At 45.0% G+C, this 22,347-nt stretch overlaps 1 protein-coding gene across 2 annotated transcripts in view; it reads left to right on the top strand.

Moving 5' to 3' along the window:
- The window catches only part of met (MET proto-oncogene, receptor tyrosine kinase), a 55,174-nt gene that overhangs the window by 13,322 nt on the left and 19,505 nt on the right, over positions 1 to 22,347 (top strand). For both annotated transcript variants that reach the window (XM_067493188.1, XM_067493187.1), the window contains exons 3-11: positions 4,932 to 5,135; positions 9,603 to 9,731; positions 10,180 to 10,353; positions 11,976 to 12,133; positions 13,013 to 13,127; positions 13,495 to 13,631; positions 13,710 to 13,874; positions 14,291 to 14,390; positions 22,051 to 22,260. In XM_067493188.1, coding sequence (XP_067349289.1) covers positions 4,932 to 5,135; positions 9,603 to 9,731; positions 10,180 to 10,353; positions 11,976 to 12,133; positions 13,013 to 13,127; positions 13,495 to 13,631; positions 13,710 to 13,874; positions 14,291 to 14,390; positions 22,051 to 22,260 — 1,392 coding nt within the window. The remainder of the gene's footprint in view (positions 1 to 4,931; positions 5,136 to 9,602; positions 9,732 to 10,179; positions 10,354 to 11,975; positions 12,134 to 13,012; positions 13,128 to 13,494; positions 13,632 to 13,709; positions 13,875 to 14,290; positions 14,391 to 22,050; positions 22,261 to 22,347) is intronic.

Below are 22,347 nucleotides of genomic sequence, written 5' to 3' on the forward strand. Positions count from 1 at the left end.
CAAATATCGAGCTGATGTCAGTATGTAAACGAATAAATGTCAGGGAGAATAGTACGAGTGCAGCAGAAGTGTTTAACTGTATAATTCGACGGGAAAATGGAAGCCAAGCTTGACAAGCGCAGGTTTATAGGTGTAATGTATCTCATATGTCAAGAGATTTTATGAAACACCTAGGATAGGAACTTAACGATCCATCTGCTACGTAAATACCACAGAAGCTTTTCAATCTGGACATCTCTCAATATCTCATTTCATATCTGTGAATGTAAGAACGTATCGTATCGGGGTCGACCTTCTAATTCGCTTTGAAGTGCAGACTGTAACTCGAACTACTGTGTCAGTCTGACCAAAATGTAGATTTAAGAGGGCAATTCTGGGAAGCTCCTCTGAAGAATGTGCTGTTTAGGATAAGTGCAATCAAAGAGGTTCTCAGACGGCAAAAATATTGTCTCTTGGCGTCCAATCAGCAAACTCAGCAGTCCCATCATTCTTCCCTCCTGTTTTAAATGACATAAATCCCCATTTTTTTTAAGAAGAGGAGGAAAATATGTTGATACATGCAAAAAAGAAGCCACGGCGAAATATCTACCCTATGTAACTGCTCCGATATGGTATTTTGGTTTGTTAGGAAGAGCAGACGGAGGATGCAGCATCATCATTCAACCATCCAGGTTTCACACAGTTAGTGGTGTTTAGAGAATGGGAGTTGTTCTCATTGTTCTCCGTGTGTGTGTGGAGGTGAGGAAATAGAGTGGGGGAGGAAAAAAAAGAGGAAGGTGGTGATTCAGAAGAAGAATTGAAAGAGGTTGTGAGGAGTAGGTGGGCCAAAGGGCAAACGCGTTCTGAGGAAAGTGGGATATTCTGTGTAACATTGTCATGAAACAATGAGATTTTATTTTTGAGCGAGTGAGTTTCTCCTGGCAGTGGTACGTGACTTTTCTTGGTTTGGTCAGACGTCTCTCGAAAGGAAGCGATCTGTTTTTGTGCTTGGGCAAATAAGGAAAAAAAGATTACAACTCAATCTGTGAGCTATTTCTGACAGTTGCGAGTGTCAAATTGAACAAGTTCTCGCCTGGAAAAAGTTTCCCAGGCTCTGCAGTTCTCATGGAACGAGCCTGAAAAAGCAAATGGCATGTTGTTAGCGAGCAGAGCACGTCCATCCACAGTACATTATTGTGAACACAGTCATTTTCCTTTGCGGTAGAAAGGTCAGCTGATGGGAAAGGATGAGCACCTTGGGAAGTGCTCTCCAGCTTTTTGGTGTTTGGACATGTGTGCGAAACAGAAGCTCCCTGTGGTTTATGGTGAACAATGTAGGCACTAGATTAAATCAAACCTGAGCGTGCAGCCTCAGATGCTCAGACGCAAACGGCAGTCGTGGTAATTCTACATGAAACCTGTGATTTCAGAAACCTTCACTGCTCCCGCGCTGCCTCACCGAGACAGCAGCCACCAGAGACTGTCTATTTTAGACAGTTCTGGTAACAAGCAGCAAAACAACAAATATGTTCAGTTTTGGGGTCAAACAGTCTCCAGTCAGGTCCCACTGGTCCAATCTATTAGGCTAAACACCGCACTTGAAAATGTCCATGCAGACATTTCTTTATATACAACTCATTTTCAAGTACGTCTCTTATTTTGAAAACCAAGATGTCTCGTTTGTCTGTGGGCTCTCATTGTCCTTGTGTTGTGTTGGACCTGTTTACGCGTGAGGCAATTTTCCTCCTGTTCTCCAAAAGAAACAAAGAAAGTATAAACAAAGTCCTGCCTTGCATCTGAGAATGCGAGGGGTGGTGGTGGTGGTGGTGGTGGGGGGGGGGGGGTCACCAATAGAGGGCGAGGCCAGCTGCACTCTGAGCGCCAGGGTCTGTCCTCGCCTTATTGTCAGCTTCACTCACGCCTTTAACTGTCTCTAACACCCTGACGGTCCCCTTTACAGCAACACACACACACACACACACGCATTAACACATGGCTGCATGTGCTTGGTGCCACCAGCCACCTGTGTACTTAGACGCACATACACTCATCACGGTTATTACCACTGCTGAGGGTCAGGTTGCAAAGTAACGTGCACCCCAGGTCCAGGTGGAGTGTTGCTATGTGTGTCGTAAAATGATGCAACCATACACTCTCTCACACACACACACACACACACACACACACACATAGAAGCATTAACCCATATGTGCTCTGCACATTCCTTTGCATTTCACTTTCTCCACAAAATGCATTTGCACACACCCCGATGACAACCACACCGCTCCACTGTCTGCAATGCACAATTGCCCGAGTGATCCAGGGGTCAAAGTTCTGTTATTCCAGTGAGAGACCAGCCACAAGATCGACGCCACAGGTTTGTGCATGTGTGCTGCTAACTTGGGCCTCCCCAGCACAATGTGTATTTTTGTACATTAGCCAGAGTACCCTCACCCTATATCTGCACGGTGGCGACGGTGTTTGCATCCAAAGCCTCTTTTCGCTAGTAACCCAGTCTACAGTTTATAATTCGGGCATTAGTGTATGTATTCACACAAGACCCAGGGGCCACAGTGAGAGTATGAAAACGACATTAAGCCACGCAGATCACCTTTCAACCCCCTCTTGACTCTGCTGAGCAGCGCCGCAGGGTTCAGGAGCTCCACAATGCCGAAACCCTATCACCACGCTGTTGTTTTGGGGACAATGGCTGCTGGTTAAGTATGGGGCAAAAGGTGTGCGATATCTGGCGTATCTGTAAAACATCAGGAGCACTTGCAAACGGTGTTAATTCATCTTCTATTTGTTCAGAGGGATCACGATCCTTTAATAAATGACTTTTTTGAGTCAATCTGCAGAAAACTTTCAAACAGGACTTAGGTCAAACTCCTCAACATGTCCATAGGGAAAATAATTTACTGTATTACATTTTCTATGGTTCTCGGTAATTGTTGGTTCAAACTTGTTGTGAACTACTCAACTCTTTTTCATTTTATTCTTTCTTGAAGAACCTGTTTGCCTCCATGGCTGCGTGATGTCTTCCTAAACTCTCCGTGGCAAGAAACAGCCTAGGAGAACGGCATCAGAACTTCAAACGAGGCTTGTCAAAACAGCCTTTCCTCTGTCCAATTTCATCGCCTTGATCCTCAGGCATACCTCCGCAGCGGCAGACAAATGCCTCAGAGACCCTCTTTTCCATTCTCCCTCCCATCGTCCGGCTCCGCTTTAACAAACACTCCAAATTCCTGTTTGTTTCCTCTGAAAATATTCAGCCCGGGGGCCCTGTTTTTGGAGCAGCGTGGCATAATCTCTGCAGCGATGACATCTCTATCTGCTTTAGCTTTGAGGAGTAGAATAGTTTTGACAGGATCATGTGTTTCATATGTGCTTTATCCTGAAGTGTGATGGACGTCGTAACAGTAGATGCAAACACACACACACACACAGGTTCGATTATTAAAGGCAGTCTTTGTACGAAGTTTCAAGAGAAGTTTCTTCTGCACTAGCTCTCAGAGTCAAACCCTCATCTCCTGCTACGTGTCCACATCTTCATCTCATTCCCAATCAATTTCAGCCTCAAACTGTCATTTCTAATCCTCTTTGTGCTATTTCCTCTCCTTTTAACACTGGGTAATACAGTGCAGATCAGCTGGCTGCACCATCTCCCAGCTGTGCATCTGGCATTCACACATCCAACCTTTCTGCCAGCTTTCGATTTCCTCCAAATTTTCCCCGCATTTTCACAATGTGGCTTGTCTCTCGAACGGCAGCCGCCGGCCATGAGGACATTTTGCTGCTGCATGCTTGACAGTTTGCCAGGTTTCTCTGCTTCCCTCTTTGTGCGGTTTTGTTATCTCAGCGCGGTAACGTTTTTCTGATTTATTGCTCCTCCGTTGTCCTATTCGGCTTCAAAGCTTGCCTGCACTAACGGGGCGTCAGAGTGGGATCTTGATTCGTTGAGTGATTAAAACCAGCCTTTTACCCTTGAAGTTGCTATAAAAGGTCAGAGTAAGGTCCCAAACATCTCTGCTTTTGGAGTTTCCTGCAAAAACTGCATGTGAGACAGTTTGACAGAAGGTGTTGTCATAATCATTCTACCTGTACTCCCTCCCCTACCCTCCCCCCTCCCGTCTTGAGGAGAGAGGTCATCGTCCACTGAAGCTGTGAAAACAAAGCTCGGGCCATGTCAAGCGTCCAGGTCAAGGACTTTAAGAGCCACAAGAGGCCTCAGCACCCTGTGGGTCATTAATAATTAATGAAACCTGAGGCCATGACTAAACACAAAAAGAGCCAGGGCACGGAGAGCACAGGTCTGGGTGGTGAAGGGAGAGGGGAAGGGGGTTAGTGAGAGAAGGCACTGAATCAAGCACTGGCTGCAGTCTGTACTTTCACTGTATGCTCCAAAGGCTCCAGACACAACAATGTGTACAACCCAGCGACATTTGAAAAGCAAAACAGGGGAACTGGAGTGCTTCTCAGTGGAGCAAGAGGAGATAAAAAGCCCAGTTGTCCAGTTGAATGGAGAAATAAGCTAATGGAATGAAAATCCTGCCTCCACAAACTTCTACTCAACAAAGCGTGTAGTTGCCCGCACAGTGCTATCATGCCGAGACTCCATTACGAGCACGGCCTGATGAAAGAGGAGCTAACAGCGGCTTAGGAGGTTTGGCTCTTAACGCTCCCCCATCTGGCTAGATATGAAAGTAGATAGTTCAACATGATATTATATAACAAGTATTTTTTTTTTTTTAAGGGGGCAGTATGTTTGGACAAATTGATCCAGTCCTGCTGATGAGTTCCAGAAAGTACCCTGAAGTGCACTTTCTCAAAACAAAAGCACGACCGCAGTGATGTTATCATCGCATTCACAAACCAAAGCCCTCTCTCACCTTTTACTGTTTTATTCTTGGGGGTTGTTTTCTCTCCGTTAAATGCCTGTGCTTTCTTTGCAGGCTTCTTCCGATGACTGCGACCCGCATGAGGGAACCCATGAAGGGAGAGAGGGCAACTACCGCCTGCAGGTGACTCAGTTTGTCCAGAGGTTGGAGTACTGGCACAAGGAGCTCACCAACACCTTGGTTACGTCCATCAACGTGGTGCTAGTTCATGGTCGTGCGGTAGCGTACCTGGGCACCTCTGATGGACGCCACATACAGGTAACCATAGAAGAAGTAACCATGTCTTACACTTCAATTGTGAAATTACAGCCGTTAGGTGTAAGCAGAACCCCTGAGGTTACAGTCTCACCTGTTATTGTTCATGTAAATGTGGCCGGATGTTGGTACGTGAGGAGTGAATGTGCCCTGCAGAGTCGGCGGCAGGTGCTTTGCTAGAAGCAGGTTAAGGAGGCGATCACCAAGCGCTAGGACCTTTCTGGTTGCACAATTTCCTTTGGCCCCGTGTTTAGTGAGCCTCGCAAATGGCCACGTTACAGCCAAACACAGTCCAGGTTTTAACCCTACAGTCTTCTCGGGGGCTGATCTGAGGGATCCGGTCAAATATGCTCAGATATGTAGATTCATTTTAGGCTAAATTCATTTAAGTTTAGTTATGGTGTTACAGGCAACTGGATTTCAGAAATAGCCATTAAAATACTTTACTGTGTAGCATGGAAAGTGGATTATATGTGATTAAACCTTAGACTAAGACCTGACACAATCAATTCATGTGTGTATTTCAGAGCAGTTCAATTGAGGATTTGGCTTCTTTTAGTCATAGCATTTCATCATTTAACCTAATTGACTTGACATAATCACGGACTATGACTCACTATTGTCCTCTCTTTCAATGTGGAGTTTAGGGTGTTTTGTCCATCCACTCAATGAACACATGCAATGGCTGCAGATGCACGTTGAAGTGTAATTGAGTAATGAAGCAAAAGCTATGGAGAATGAAACGAAACACGTAAAAAGTAAAAGCTGAATTACCTCACGTGTTTTTTGAAACACAAGAATGAAAAGCCATGCATGAAGAAAAAACAGAAAGACGTACGTGGAGAAGGGACCGACAGCTGCACGGAAAGGGTGGGGGAGAGGGAGGGTAATAACGGCGGTAGTGGTCGGGGGGGGCTTACAAGCAGAAGAGCATGTTAATTCTGAACGGCGGGCTTCGCTGACACGTTCCCTCGCACGGCATTTTATACTCGCTGAGCCTCCATTGCAGCTGTTGCTGCGTGTTTCTCCACCATTAAACCCCCCCCACCCCAACCCCCCACCACCACCCTTCCACTCTCAGACTCTCTTTCAGTTCTTTCTTGTTTTTTTTTTGGTCGGCTGAATTGGCTCGAGTTCATTGTTTTAGCTGAAGGGTTTTAGAAGGACTGAAAGGGAGACCAGCTGTCCTGGACTGCTACAACTCTCAATTCTGTTAAGTAATTTTATCCTCGAAGCTGAAATTTGTTTAGAGGTTCAAATTTATTTCCAACCGGGCTTTAAAGAGCCATTTCTTTCTATAGCTTTAGTTTGGGATGTGAATGTACGTTGGTGCTTTTAAACCTTTCTCTAAAATCCCTATACTTAAATATTTCTCTGCTTCTAGCGGGAAAAACTCCACATGACATCACTCAGAGTTTTTATTATTATTGATTTCGGAGGATATCATTTGGGGGAGCTCTAGAAAAAACATGATTACAAACTTCCTCCAAGTGATGTCACCTGGAGGTTTTTCTATAAGGAGTCAGAGGGACGTTTTTTAGCATTCTGTACTGTACTTACTGTACATTTATGACCCAACCTGGAGCCAAAGGAAGCAAGTTCAGTATGAGAAAGGCGTCATAGATGTCAACTTCCCATAAAATAGTCTGAGTCATGAAACGAGAGACTGTCGATATTAGATATGTAAACATTGATTTACATTAAACAAAAGTTTGTTTTTCACTTGTGTTAATAAAATAAAACTTCTATCAAGATGGATATTTTAGCATTGTAACAGACCTTTATTCACATGGACATGTCATTTTGATTTTTATACTAATTTATGGTCATACAGATATTACCCCCCCCTCCCCTTAATATTACTGACATTCACGTGCACTCCTTTCCCTTTTTTCCGTTCTTCCGAGTAACATGTGATTGCTGAAGAAAATGATGATAACTGTACAAAGATGAGACTGATTCCCGGGTTTTTCCAGCGTGCACACTTGAACTACCGACCCTCCGGGCCACCTGCTTGCGTTGAGAGGTGGCCTTCTTTTTGCTTTGACAGGCTGTTTCATTGTTAGTTCCGCAAAAAGGACCTGTCAACTTTTCATGTATTTCAGTTTCCTTTTCGCTCCCACTGGGCAGTGCAAGAGGGAGCACAGAGCCGGAGCAGTGATAGAAAAAGAGCCCTGTTCTCCCCGACGGACGCCATTCCGGCTCCGCGTTTCCCTCGGCTTCACTCCGGCCACTGTGGGAATAACACAGCGGCCGTGTTTATAGGCCAAACTTCCCCCCGGCATGCTTAATACAATAAGAAGTCATTTACGCTGCTATTACCTCCAGAGAGATGCTTGTTGTATAGACTCCCCAGAGGAAAGCCACCCATTATACTCACTGTTACAAAGCCAACGTTGATGGTGAGGCTCAAACAGTGGGAGGAATGACGCTGGCAAACGAGGCATTTCCTACGGTGAAGCGACGGCGAGCACCAGCCAACTTAGCAAAATCACATTTAAACTTTACAATGGATCGTGTTTTAGCTATTTGCTGCATGTTCTGACACACAACAAGTTACAATAAGGAGGTGGTGCAATAAAGTGCTTAGTGTTTTTTTAATCACAGTACATTACACACTTACATATTCCCTCGTCAGTGTGTCGCAGGCGACGCCATAATGCAGCACTTTGTTTTGGGAGCGTGCATCGCATTGCAGCTCTATCCTGACAGGGCACATAGATTGTGTGGACTTTTTGTGTGTGTGTGATAGTGGAAAGGCTGCATTCTGAAGGGCTCCATGTGATTGGAGCAGCCACACACCCCATTACAGATCCTGTTCCGTTGTGTTTGCAGGTTATTGCAACGTAACCACAAATGCTAAATGTAGTTCCAGGTGTGTGTGTATAACACTTGTGGGTTTTTACAGAAGGTCTTCTTTTTAAGTCCAGCTTGTGCGAGACAGAGTGAGAAAGTACAGGATGTATGCGTAGACTTGTGTCTCTTTATTTTAGTCTGTGTGTGTGTGTGTGTGTGTGTGTGTGTGTGTGTGTGTGTGTGTGTGTGTGTGTCTGAAATACCTCCCAACATGTCAGAGTACAGTGTTTTGTGCTGCAGCTTCAACTTTGGCTCTGTTCGTCTCACAACCCCCTGAACTAAAGACAGATAATCTAATATTCAAACGTTTATTATGGCAGCTAAATAGTAAGGAGCACATATACATAGATAATATTTAGGCTTCGTCCTAAGAACACTTGAACAATTTAAGATGTTAAATCTTTTAAGCAAACACGAACACTTTTGTAACTAAACACTTTATCTTGATGATGTCTTGTGTGCAGTCGCCAGGCCTAAGCGAGCTGATCAACATATCCGTTAAAATAAATGATGCCACTTCGCCATGATTTTTCTCCTTTGCGCATTAGAATTCACGCAACAACATGCTATTAAAACCGCTTTGGAGTTGTTGAAGTTATGTGAGGCTTTGCCAACTGTTGGGGGATGGGGGCCCCACCCTGTGAGGATGTGCACATTTTGTTTCATCTGGCAAACAAACATCATCAGGGTTAATTGTCACCGCTGCACTTTTCCAGCTTTGAACCATTCAAGTATGTAGCGTGAGGCCTTTTTAAAACAGGCCTTCACCGACACTGAATTAGCTTCTTTAGGTTCCAGTTTGGTTGGTACATGTAACTGAATGCCAGATGACATCACTTGGAGGAACCTTTAGTTCAGATTACGTCATTTCGTTGCTCACACTATGACTAATATGAATAATGTTGAAAAATATTGGAAGATAGTGTGGTCAGAGGGAGGTTTCAAAACTAAACTAAAGCCATAGAAAGCAAGATGAAAAAAACCATAACACCCCTGATAAGAAGAAATGTTCTGCACCTCAACACAGCTTTACTAAATAGACCAATTTGAAATAAGCCAAACTCAGAGAAAGTCTGTTTGACATTCCTTCACCAACTCCCTGTCAAGTGATGCTGGGGCCGTGCCAAAAAAACTTGTTTACATCTTCCAAATTTTCACTATCAATGCTCGGTTTGTGTTTGCCTTCTTACTTAATCTATGGTGTGTGTGTGTGTGTGTGTGTGTGTGTGTGTGTGTGCTAGTGTCCAACATTTTAAAGCGTTCCAAATAAACACAAGGGAAGAGAATCTGACTTGCCAACCAAGTTTCCTCGTCTGACCTGCGTGCTGCTAGATTATTGTTTTAAAGGGATCAAACTGCCAAAAATGTCTGAATCCAGGGTTGTTGATCAGCACCAAGGAACTTTGTGCTTGAGTTACCTGACTGTCTGGTTTAAAGTTTGCTCGCAGGCAGGTAAAGTGTCTCAGTAAACAGTATTCTTGTTACTAGGGGATCGTGAATGGTGTCTGAGAACCTGCCTGTTAAATTCCTCTCCTTTGCAGGAGTTATGACAAGATTGAAGCTGGATATGAATTCTTCTGTATTCCAATCATCTGTTCTCCCTCCTCCCTCTAGGTGCTGTTCTCCCGATTTGCCTCTCCTCATGTCAACATCCGCCTGGATTCGAGACCCGTCTCTGCGAGCGTGGCACTGCTCCATGACAACCATTCAGCCGGGGCCCTGGTAATGGCCACAGGAAACAAGGTGTGTGTGTGTGTGTGTGTGTGTGTGTGTGTTACTCACCACCTCCTACCTATTTCCCATTTGGTTCTCTCCTCTGCAAAATGCAAAGTGCTTTAAAGGATGTTGCATCATGTAGAAAACAGATGGCTGCTGCAAACACTCAGTTCAGACAGTTTAGAAGAGGGAATGTGGAGCAGAGCCAGCAGATAAAAGAGAGTTTTGTTCCTGAAGCCTTACCGGCAGGGCTCTGGAACCAAATGTTTTGGTTTCCTCTTGAGATCCATTTATGTCTGAGGGGAAATACACAAAAGACTGTGATTTCCTATAATTATTTCGAGAGTTGTGCTTTCAATGTCGCAAGTGTACGAAGAGCCAAATGTCACATGGCCTGGTTCTGTCTTTTTACTGATGTCAGAATAAATAGAACATACGTTTCACATTGCGTTACGTAAGATTGTTTTCCTCCTAGATCACAAAGGTCCCCCTGATTGGGCCCGGTTGTGGTCAGCTGACCACCTGTACTTCCTGTTTGCTGTCGTCCAGAGTGACGGAATGTGGCTGGTGTGATGGACGCTGCACCAGAGTCAAAGAGTGTCCCTCCTCCGTCTGGACCCAGGACTACTGCGCACCTGTGATCACTAAGGTACGGTAACTCCAGTGCCAAGGTTACCATGGTGACGACCACAGCAGCAAAGGTCACCTTGTTGCTTTCTTTCATCAGCCTCAGATATCTCTTGAAATCCAAAGATGATGACAGTCGAGGTATTTTTCATCTCATTTCCTTCTTGTGCGTTAAACTCCTCAGTTCTTCTCTGTTTCAACACTGTGCAAATAACCTGAACAAAACGTAATAACTTTGCTGCTTCCTGCTGACTCAGTTTGCTGGGACTCCTACCATGTGATCGTGATCACGCTGGGTTTAAACTTTGCTCAAACTCTCCCTCACTCCTCTTCTTCCAAAATCCAACATTGGTCTGTCTTTTGAACCCTTGATCTTAGTATGTTTATGCTGCAGTGTGGAGTTAGTGAAGGTCATGGTCCTTCCTGAGAAAGCAAACCCTTTAAAACCGCACTGTACTCTCGTACACCACTCTGACATTGGGAGACTTTGCTGAACTCCTTCCAACCTCATGCTGGCCTCCAGTAAAGCAAACCCAACAGCAGCTCAATGGGACAGCGATTGTTACTGCAAACGCTGTAAAAAACGCCTCTTCATCTGAGACGGTTTTCACAAGAGCTGCAACTCACCGCAGAACGGCTCCGTGGATTCTTCTCATACGTATATCAGATACATGCAGTGCCAATGGTTTTGAAATTCAATCCCCGAATATTCGTTCCAAAATTAACAAAATGACAGTGTCAAAATGTCATTTGGATAAAAAAATGAGATTACGAATGACAAATGACATTAAACTTCTGGAGATGATGGACACGCTGGCACATCCAAATCACATGGTCTCTTTAAGATAATGTAGCAGGAAGACGCTTCATTTATTTGAATGGTGTTAATAGGCCAAGTAAACCCAAAGTTTTGATAAATGGTCGTGTGTTCAATTGCTCAAATTAGTACGTCTCGAATGTTCTCGCCTTTTAAAATGTTTTTGGTTTTTTTGAGTTTTTTTTTTGCTGCAACACAAAGATGTTAAACAAATATGCAATTTTCTACTCAGATTCTCTGTTTCTTTTAGATACAGTGTGTTAATACAGTGTGTCAAAATGAAAAAAACAACTGTTAAGTCACACAAGTGAGCGTAGTAAAGGGTTTTAATGCAAAATATAAAGGTAAAATCTGAAGTACTCAAAAATGGCCAGATATACCCCACACTTCAAAGGGTTCAAATACGTTATGCACAGTACTTTGTTATAATCAGTAGATGATTATGGCATCACCGAGAAGTGCTGTTTACCATAAGCAGCCTAGATTTAATAATTATCGTATTGCATGTTGCATTTAGCAGATGCCTTACAGCTTAGTCTGACCGATACACAGCACGGAATAGACAGAGATTCTTAGAACGGCAACGACAGGGAGATTGAGCAGCACCAACATCCTCTTTGAAATCAAACTTATCTTATGCGTTTGTGCGCTTATCTGATGAGCTCGGATGCAAAACTCGACGTTTTTAACAGATGTACTGTCGATTTAATTACGACGAGGTTAGAAACAGGTGAACACAGATTCATTTATTTTATTGTTATGAACTCAAATTGGTAAATGTACAGAATATAAATGTCCCATAGGTTAACATTCGTCTTATCCGTTAGATTTTTCCGACATCTGGGCCAATACGAGGCTCCACCGTGGTGACGATTTGCGGGCACAACTTTGGCTTCGACAAGACGGAGAGTTTCAAGGCCTCTCATGTGGCGGTGGAGGTGGCTGGAGCTCCCTGCAAACTGCCCAGACAAGACAACATCAACAGGTGTGTGGATGTTTGTTTAGGCCTCTCCCCATATTCACCTTGTGACCAAGATGTGCTGCAGACAGGTGACATATTAAAGTGAAGACTTAATTAAAGTGTCACTAAAGCAGCTTCAGTGGAATTTGGGCTACTCCCTATTCGTGCCTTTTCATTTTAGTCCATTGTCTCATATGTGTTTGAATTATAAATGCAGACAATCTAAGGATAGGTCAGTCAGCCTGAGCTCCACTGTGCGATTGAATGTGGCTGAGCAGAATCTTTCAGGCCTGAGCAGCCACATGCTGAGTTGCTCTACGGACAACACGAGCCAACAGATTCTTACACATTTGTATTGACCCCAACATGCCAGTAAGCCATGCTCTGTTCAGACGTTCGTGGACAAACGTAACAGACCACGTGGAGCTCAGCGATGTAGCTGATTAGTGTATTGTGCGTGCAATTTTAAAATGGGACCTGTAGACTAGAATCCTATAGGGGCACAGCAGTTTTAATAGTGGTTATTGTGTTGAAGGAGGAATGTTAACCCCCCCCCCCCCTCTGTCTCTGTCCTGTAGCCCACCACATTCAACACATGACTTCCTTAACTGAAAAATTGCTGGGAAAAATCGCTGCATCCAGACTTTCCACTTACCCAAATCCACTGGGGCTGTGTCCCGTTCAAAAGTCCCTTTATTTTTTTTTGCTACAAACAAGCTCATTTCAAATGAAGAGGGGGGAAAAAAATACACAGTGTACCCAATCCCAGATGAACATCACCACTTTGTGCAGTGGATGATCATTGAATTAGGATAAACGCTGAAGGCTTTTTCAGACTATAATGCCTGGTCTGTGTGTTGTGTTTTTTTCTTGGGGGTGGGGGGGGGGTGGGTCATTGTTTAGGTGGACTGAAATGCAGTGCTCCCCAGTGTTCAGTGGCAACTTCACCCCGTCCGGACACACAGTGAAGGTCACTTCTGGCCACATGGTGGCCAAGATGGAGGGCTTCACCTTTGTGGTAAGAACTGTGTTTTTCCGTCACTTTGAGGGCACGTTCTGAAACATTAAATCTGTTCTATGCAAGTCGTTCCGCATTTATTTTTGACCATAATGCAACATGTATAAATCGGTGTCAGTGTCATCCAGGTTGGGTTATCCGAAGATTGAATCGTGTCGTGAGGACGAAGAAGCTGTAGACTGACAGACAGACTGAAGAATAATAAGTAGCAAAATGTTTCTAACCAAGAAAAAGTCCTTAAGACATGATTCAATCTTCGGATGTCTCTCACAGTGTTACAGTCTGTTGTTGCCGACTTAAACAATGATTGGTCTGATTTATTAACAATCTAAGCAGTATTTAAGTGCCTGGTCGTCTTTCCACCCAGAACCCGATGATTCACGAAATCTTTCCGACATTTGGGCCAAAATCGGGAAACACCATGCTGACCATCAGAGGAACCTTCCTGGATACTGGAAACAAACAGGAAGTGTCAGTGGGGGGATCAGTCTGTAAAATCCAGAGGTCAGTTCACACCTGTCTTCATGCCTTTTGAGTTTTCCTGCTTCTTCTTGGGATTCTCATCTTGAATTCCACCCCCAGCTTATCGTCCACCATGCTGACCTGTAAGACGCCACCGCACGCCGTTCCCACGGCGCAACCTGTGAAGCTCACAGTGGACGGTGTGGAGTACCTTGCCCCAGTGCTGTTCACCTACAACCAAGACCCCATCATCAACAGCATCCAGCCCTCTCGCTCTTTCGTCAGGTTAGAGTCATTTATTTCGTCATATTAGGTCTTTGAGTCTGTATTTCAGTTCAGGATTCCAGTCCAAGTGGTTTTCAGAATCTGCTGGCCTGCACTAAACAGTTTAGATCTTTTGGATTTGCAGGAATGGTTTGGATATCACTCTTTGTCAATGTCATCTCAACTCATTGTCTCCAAATTTGAGCTCATGCATCTATCGTCACTTAAGAGGAGGTTCAAAAGAGAGAAAGCAAAGGCAAATTTGACTGAGGCTATCTGTGGATGAGCCGAGACAGTTTAATGCTTTAGCAGGATAAGAGTGGGAGGTGATGAGTGGCTAAACTGCTAATGCTAACAGCAGGTCCCTCCCAGTGGGGATCTACTGTGTCTCAGTCTGGTGCTAATGCTAACATCCATTCTCGTCCTCCTCGTTGTAGCGGAGGCTGCACAGTGTCGGCCCACGGCTTCTTCCTGCAGTCCGGTCTTCAGCCCCAGATGGTCCTCACCACCGGACAGGATGCTGAAGTCTTCCATGTGGTGAGTACAGGAAAGGGTTTTATATCCTGAAAATGTGGATCGATCATTTGAAGTTTAAAATGTGTGTGCGATGTTTGCTCAGTTTCGTATAAAGTGTAGGTCCAATTGTTGCTGCTCTTAAAATGCAATGGAAACCTAAACCTGAAAGTGCCAAAGAAACATTTTGTCCCTAAATCTGGGGTCTGCTTGGTTTAGAAACATTACTTCATGACCAGCAGGAACAATGGAGAAAGAAACTTTTCAAATACCTTGCTGTCACATGCATGGTTTGGTCATTATACATACTATTCTCCCCAGGAACCATTTAGAAGAAAAGGGGAGTTTTGGACAATGGAAAACAGTTACAGTCTCTCACAAACATGAGAATAAAGGAAATGGAAAATCCACAGACGATCTGTAGGATCCAACTGTCACCTTTGACAGCGCGAAGGCTTTAGGATGCTCTGGCTCTGCTCGCCTCCGTCAGACTTTATTCTACTTAGTGCAGGAAAATGAGACAGACACATGCAGGCCTGAAGCACATCATCACTCCGTTAGAATGGACTTCACAGCAACAGGCTGGAGGCGTTTTTAAACGATCTGACCCTGACACTCGTCAGCCTTTCACCACGCCATCTGCAGGCCTTTACGCCGTCTGAAATTTGTCAACCGGGTCGTAAGTCAAAGGCATTTTGAGGTTGCGTTAGTGCTACTGGCCAAACCAAGGCATTAGAGTTGGACACCAACAGCTTCTATGCATTATAAGAGGATCACACGTGGCAAAAATCTCCTCTCATCTACTTTTGTTTTATATTTTTATAACACATGGAAGAAAAATGTGCCACTGCAGTAGGACAGTGCACAGATCTGTTGTTCCTTCATGACACCCATGCAGTTAATGCACGTTTATTTCTCTTGGACTTTGATAAAAAATATTCTTAAAATACTGCAAGATTAGAGCTGAGGCATCAGGAACAATAGGTAAAACACCAGAGAGTTGCTAATGTTGAGAGGGGCACCTTTCATTCATTTGGGGAAAGAGCAGGGGCTTGAGTCCCCTGCTACCACCCTCTCTACACATCCCTGCTCATCACCTCAGTCTCAGTCTAACTCAGACACAGTAGTGAGCACAAAGCAGTTTTCCAGCTACATCTCTTTGGCTAATGGTTTTATTACAGCCTTAAAAGAGTCGGTGCTGTCTGAAGTTATCATACTAACCTCTGTGTGACCTTCTGATCCACTCTTATAGCACGGTTGGATAACGGTCTCACAGCTTGGGTTTCATCGCAGTTGCTGCTGAGCTGATACTACATCCTCGGAAAGAAAACAGAGTAACTGAGAAGCTTTTGTTCTCAGTTACTCTGTTTACTCTCATTGACAAATGTCTGTATAAAGAGGTTTACATGCTTTGTGTGAGTAGAAAAAAAAGTCTTTCCACCTATTTCAAGATGTTTCTTTTAACAACTGGCATCTCACTACAGGCCGAAATGTTTCTTATTAACTCATAACAAAGGAAGATGCCCTTTGTGTGTGTGTGTGTGTGTGTGTGTGTGAGTGATGTTTGCCTTAGGAAGGCGGTTTGAGGACAAGCAGGGCTTTGTAATGATGTTATCTGTCATACTCAGGCACACGCTGGTGCAGGTTCAGTCAGGAGATAATAATATGCTCCGTAAACACACACACACACACACACACACACACACACAGTGATGGAGAACAAACACACTCATGGAACACTTCCATCTCTAATCTTGTGACAGAATAGTCCTTTATTCTGCAGTTTGTCTCCCTCTGTGTGTCTCACACACTCCACTGTCTCACCTTTCAGTTTCCTTTTCCCTGGTCACTGACCTGTGTTCAGGTTAGTGCCTGCTGGGCCTCTGACGAGCTCAGGCTTCGTTTTCCGTGAACAGAGCGAACGGGCGACGCTCGAGGGCTTTAAAGATCACCGGTTCAATCCCCGATTCACCTGAATCCTAAGTTCACCTAGATTCACCTAAAATCTGGCCTGTCTACCGCTCTTCCTACTCTTAGCAGTTGCTATCGAGACATCTTATCACTCGGCAGTGGACCTGCCCTGGGGATGACTGTAGGAACTTGTTGCTTCACCTGGAGGTTTTTGTGTGTGAATGTTTGCATCTTTATCAGATAGAGGACTTTGTTTGTCAGTCAGGATTGATGAAGCTCAAAACAAACTGTTTAAAGTTAAAAAAAAAAAAAAAAAAGCTGGAAACTTTAGGTCTGCAAAAGCTGTAAGTGGTGCTACACAACAAAGTTTCCAGTTAAACATACTGTGGCCACTTGCATCAACCACTGCTTACCACTGGAAAAGGATTTACGCTAATCAACCACAACCTTAATCCCACCTGGAGGTTGTGCTGTTGTGATGGACAGGAGTCAGAACGGCCAGTGTCTCTCCACTTGCTGCCTATGAACCTTAGTAGCTGCAGACCAGGTGGTATTAATGTTGTGGCTGATTGGCATTTATCTCACATCAGCTGAAATGCAATTTTTGTCACTTGCTTGGAGATGAGAAGCATTATTAGAACTCAGCCTTAGAAAAAACTTCTGCAGGGCGTCATTTTGTCCATGTCCATGAAAGTGTCAGTATACTGTAAAGCTCCAGATGTTTGAAGTAAACCACTGCACTGAAAGGAGCCTTAACAACCAGGGAGAAGTAACAAACCTGGAAAACGTCACCACGTATATTCGGTGATCATACACAACACAAAGCAGTGCGCTTGGCGCCTGCAGTACCTTGAGGGCGAAGGACAAGCACCTGACCTGGTGCTTGGTGGAAGTTTACACAAGCGTGCTGCGACTGTCTTTTTAAACCGTGCAAGGTTGAAATCGTTAGATTTTTTAAATCATCCGTGTGTTAAAGTGTAAAGAGTGAGTGCTCCTCCGGTGACTCGAATGCAGTCTGCCGCAGCCAGATTGTTTAAACGGGAACAACAGACCGGAGGGAGAGAGAGAGAGAGAGAGAGAGAGAGGGAGAGAGCAAAAATGTCTGAGCTTTCTAGAGAGAAGCAGCAGGCATAAAGTGAGCGGCCTGAATAAAACGAGTCTATCATTACTAATGATTTAGCACGGGATCATGCCCTGTGCGGCCCCAGCTGTCGCCTGTTAAATTCCTTCCAGTAAACGGGATGAGTTAAAGCTCGGCCTGGGAAGGGACAGTATAAGTGTCTTATTGTCTTAACCCCTCAAAATACAGGCAACTATGGACATCCCAGAGGTTTTCAGCAGCAGCGAAACGGCGATCTGGGTAATATGAGCCCGTCATGCCTCCGGAGCTGGGTCCATACGTAAATGATGGCCATGCAACCGTTCGGTCAGCGACAGAGAAGCCGCAGTAGCCAAATGATGTTCGGCTCAGTTGGCGAAATCTGTTTTCCAGTTTGACAGGAGTCTGCGGGATCGGTTTGAGGAACAGGCCCGAGACCTTCTTAACGTCAGGCCTTGGGTTGGAGATCTTAGCTGGAGCCGGAGCGTGAAAAACAACACCCACTGCTGACTAGATATCTGCATCTCAGATCTCCAGTAAAGCCAGGTCTCAGCCAATCTCGTCTTTCCCACAAAAATGAAAGAGAGTTGTTTTTTCAGCAATCCATCATGAAAAGCTGGCATGGTCACAAGGGCAAAAAAGGGGGAGGGGAGGGGGTCGCACGTTTACAAAAACGCCAAAATACCATCGCAGCTCAGCCAGGTTGCACCATCACATGCAGTTTGGGTTAACAAGAGGAGTCAGCGTAGCCAGACACCTGTCGCCTGCATTCAAAAACTGGCTGGTTCAGCATCGGGCCCCTCTTCCTATCCCAGCACAGCAGGCTAAGTCGGCCCAGCTGACACCTGAATGCTTCATGTTGCCTCTTTCCTTTCCCATGCCCCCACAGCTGGAGGGAGGTGGGGGAGAGGATCTGAGAGAAGGAGCTGAATGAAAGTGAATGAGTAACATTTCCCCCTCTGTCAGAAGTCAAGGTGCTTCAAAGCTTTCAGTGGAGGAGCTGCTCACTGGGCAGAGAGTCATAACAATGGTCACAAGGACATTTGTGTGCTCATGTGGGCTCCCGACAGATGGATATAGATAGATATTTGGATAAAAACGCTGCTAAACACACAACTACGCTGCTGCGGTGCGGCATTGGCTTTGCAGATTAGATGCTCAGCGTGATGAGATGAGACGACTTCATTCTGGGCCCAAGGGCGATGCAAAACTCCCGTGAATGCAGCAAGACACAAATCAATGACAAATCATGGCATCACTGCCTACAGTGGCTAAAGAAACACGTTAGAACAACGAACCTTAAGGTGCAGTTGTGCTTTACGATTGGACTCCATGCACCATGCTCCAGCGACTCTAAGCACAGCAGCCCGGGGGGCTGTTTGCACGTTTTGGGTTGTGAGTGGTTTAGAAAATGGCCATCAGTTAATCATTGTCTAGATTAGGTGCTAAAATAAAAAGAACAGTAGCAGTTTACTGTTCTCTGGCACTGCTCAGCCCACACACCACCCCCCCTCCCTGGCGCCGCTGCCACCGTGCAAACACAGCCGTCGCTCTGCTCACAGAATCACATTTTTGAAATACTTTGGCTGTAACGGAGCTGCCAGAAACATTGTGCGACACCCCAGTGGACAAACTTCAGAGTTGTCATGTGCGTATTCGCGTTTAACCCTCCAAAATAACGGCTGCATAGTCTCAGTCCAAAGGACTTAATTAGATCTCGGGGACTTTGCTGGTTTCGGGTTGTGCGTGACATTCTGTAACTCATAGTAACTTTGATTACTTGCACATGACTAAAAACAATAGAGTGAATTCTAATCAGAGATGTAAAACATGCAGATAACACACGAAGACGGAGCTGAACTGGAGCCTTAACTTTAACTTCAATTGTAATATGACACAGCGTGGCAGGAACCAACATAAGACTCCACTGCTATCAATCACTGTAGATTTGACGTGCACTTTCGTACGTGGGAGCTTCATTATGACTTGGCTTTTTCGCAGGCTGTTACGCTAATGATCCTTCAGGGACGGTGGACGATTGGGGGATCGCTGGTTCTCTCATCACCCCGCAGTAAAGCTCGGGGTCTGCTCTCGGCCCAGCTCTCTGAGCGATTGTATTTACAGCTGCTCCCAACCTACAGCACTTCACCTCCTCCCCGCTAAATAAGAGGAGACATCGGCCGAACAATGAGACTGACTGAGGTTTCCACTAATTCACAGGATATTTTTCCTTTCTCTGTACCCCTGGGAGATGGGGTCGGGGAGAGGATTGACCCCACAGTGCCTTTCTTCTCATTCCTCATTGGTTAATTAGATTGCTGTTGTGAGGCAACCTGGCGCTCCTCCTTTAAACACACGCGTGCATTCATGTGCACGCGTGTGTGTGTGACTGAATTGTGTTGTATGTAGTTTCACGTTCGTGTGTGTGTGTGTGTCCATCTGGGCTGCTATAGCTCACTGGGGAGTCTGAAGGGAAGTGTATGAGGAAGTTTCAACAACACTCCAACCGAGCTGCTGCTACTGCAGTCTGAGCGACTCTCCAGGGAGCCAGATATCAGTCAAAGTCTTTGCACATCCGCTGATATTAAGAGTGTAACACTTATACAACTGAGCTCAAAACAAACGCAGACGTATCTCATGAGAAATCACCCAAATAGTTGCAACTCAAGCCGAAAAAGCCACGCTAACGCCGGGTCCAGCCATAGTTCACAGATGGGTTTTGATGCTTATACGGGCAACTACGGCGGTATTTTTTTTTAACTTCCTGACATGAGACAAGTGAAGAGAGGAAGTATTTGCAAAGCCAAACACGCTGAGGTTTTAGACCTTATTAGTCGTGAACTCAACCAGACCAATCAGTTCCTCCAGCTTTTTCACAGACGCATTTACAGAGGATTTGTGTAATTCTTTAAACAGCTATTCTGACTGGAACAAGTTGCCTTTGATATTTTGGTTTTGAGTGTTCTCAGCAATTGCTGTGCACATTTACACACACAATTTGCTCTGCAAACAGGCCTCCATCCCTTCCTGTGAGAAATGGTTTTGCACGTTTCCAAAAGCACTTTACGCTGTTGTGCATTCAACCACTTGCATTCACACTCGCACACCGTTGGGGGAGCTGCTATGCACTTTGACGTGACAGGAGGAGCCGGGAATCGAACGTCCAACCCTGAGATTGGCGATTGGCAATGGATGACTTTTATTCGTGTTTCACAGCAATGTTAGTTTCCGCGTGCATGAGGAAATTCCTTTGCACTGACATCCAACCTCCTCCAGACCGATGCCCAAAGTTATATACAATATCCCAATATTGAATATTAGTTTCCTCCTAATTGTTAGCAAGTTCTCATCAACAGCTGCGGTTGGCGTATGACGAGTTCAGGGTCAAAATAAAAAGCTGCAGTGATTGGAGAAAATTTCATAGTCCCTCAGGGGTGTGTTGGATTTACTGATCGGTGGTACATTGCACATTGACCCGAGCAGCTTTTTTTCCTTTAACATCCTGTACTCATGGGTTATTGACTCAGGGACACATCCACCTTTGTAGCCCCAAAGACAAACACATGCAATCGTTGGCTGCTGACACTGTGCGTGTATCAACACTAATGTACCAGCACACAGACAAACAAGTCTGGTTTGCTCTGAGGACACCTGTGTTGAGAATTATGATGGCTCTAACGTCTTTTGTCACACTTGCATCAATATTGCCTTTGTGCAATGATTAGGACTCGCACTCGTGTTATCTTGGCCTCTGCTGGGAACTAAGTATGTTGACATGTAGAAAAAAAAAAAGGAGGGAAACTGAAAATGTTCTAATCGGTATTTGCGTCTCAACTGCTGCTGTTACTGTTGACAGCTTGTGAAATCGCACCGACAGCAGCTTTGTGATCGCTGTGCTTAATTTTCCAAACCCCCTTTGGTCTGTGTATATTGATTTCTCGTTTCTGGGAACATTGCCCCAGATCCACATCCAGATCCAAGTAACACCCCCCAGGTGGATGCAGTTCCCCCCCCGACTCCGTGTTTGTGAAACTGTTGGTGGCTCTGTGACTTTATTGTTCAGCACGTTGTGTAAGAGTTTTACAATATTTTGCTGCCCTCATCGAGCACATGTGCTGTGCACATGTGTAGGAGTTTGTGTCTTTGTGAAACTGTAGTAAACAATAGAGGAGATGAGCCTGACTCACCTTTTGGCAGAAGAACTCAAAACACCACAACCACATTTTTAATATAGACGTTCCTTTTAGGCAGCGAACTAAAGATCGATTCTACCACCTCAATAAACAGGAACCGAAGGTGTTTAATATTTTCCAGGATTTGTGTTTCTTGCTTGGGGTCTTGATGAGCGCAGAGCTGGGAGGCCTAGCTGAGGTTGATCCCATGTTGGATCGAGCTGTGTTATGCCCTCAGGCCACGCGTTAACACAGAAGTGGCTGAAAACAGGTGGCGTGTCATATAACGAATTGCGTATAAAAGAACTTCCCCAACTAAGGATAACTTTATTTCACAAGAACGCCCTGAGGACTTTCTGTCACACGGCAACACAGCACTTGTCCAACGTTGATGTAATGCTGCCGGTTCAGAGTTATTGTGTGTTTTTGCATGCTTTTCCTTGGTGAACCCTGGTGTAGCATATTCCTAACTTGAATATTTTTTTGTGTGTCTGTGTTCCAGAGCTGTGTATACGGGGAGAACAGAACCTCCATCCAGTGCACCACCCCATCTCTGGCCAAACTGGCGCTGCAGCCACCAGTGGTGACCAAAGTGGCATTTGTCCTGGATGGGTACTCGACGGAGCAATGGGACTTGATCTACGTGGAAGACCCCCTTTTCCAGGACCCTAAACTCACCTCTAAGGACAACAAGAGCATTGTGGAGCTCAAGGTTAGAGTGTATTTACAGTAGACCTCCTCAAAAGGGGCCTTTTATATGAGATTCACCAAAGTGTGGCACTCTAGATTTCACCCGCGG

The sequence above is a fragment of the Channa argus genome, chromosome 23 (assembly GCF_033026475.1).
Source record: "Channa argus isolate prfri chromosome 23, Channa argus male v1.0, whole genome shotgun sequence".
Lineage (NCBI taxonomy): Eukaryota > Metazoa > Chordata > Actinopteri > Anabantiformes > Channidae > Channa > Channa argus.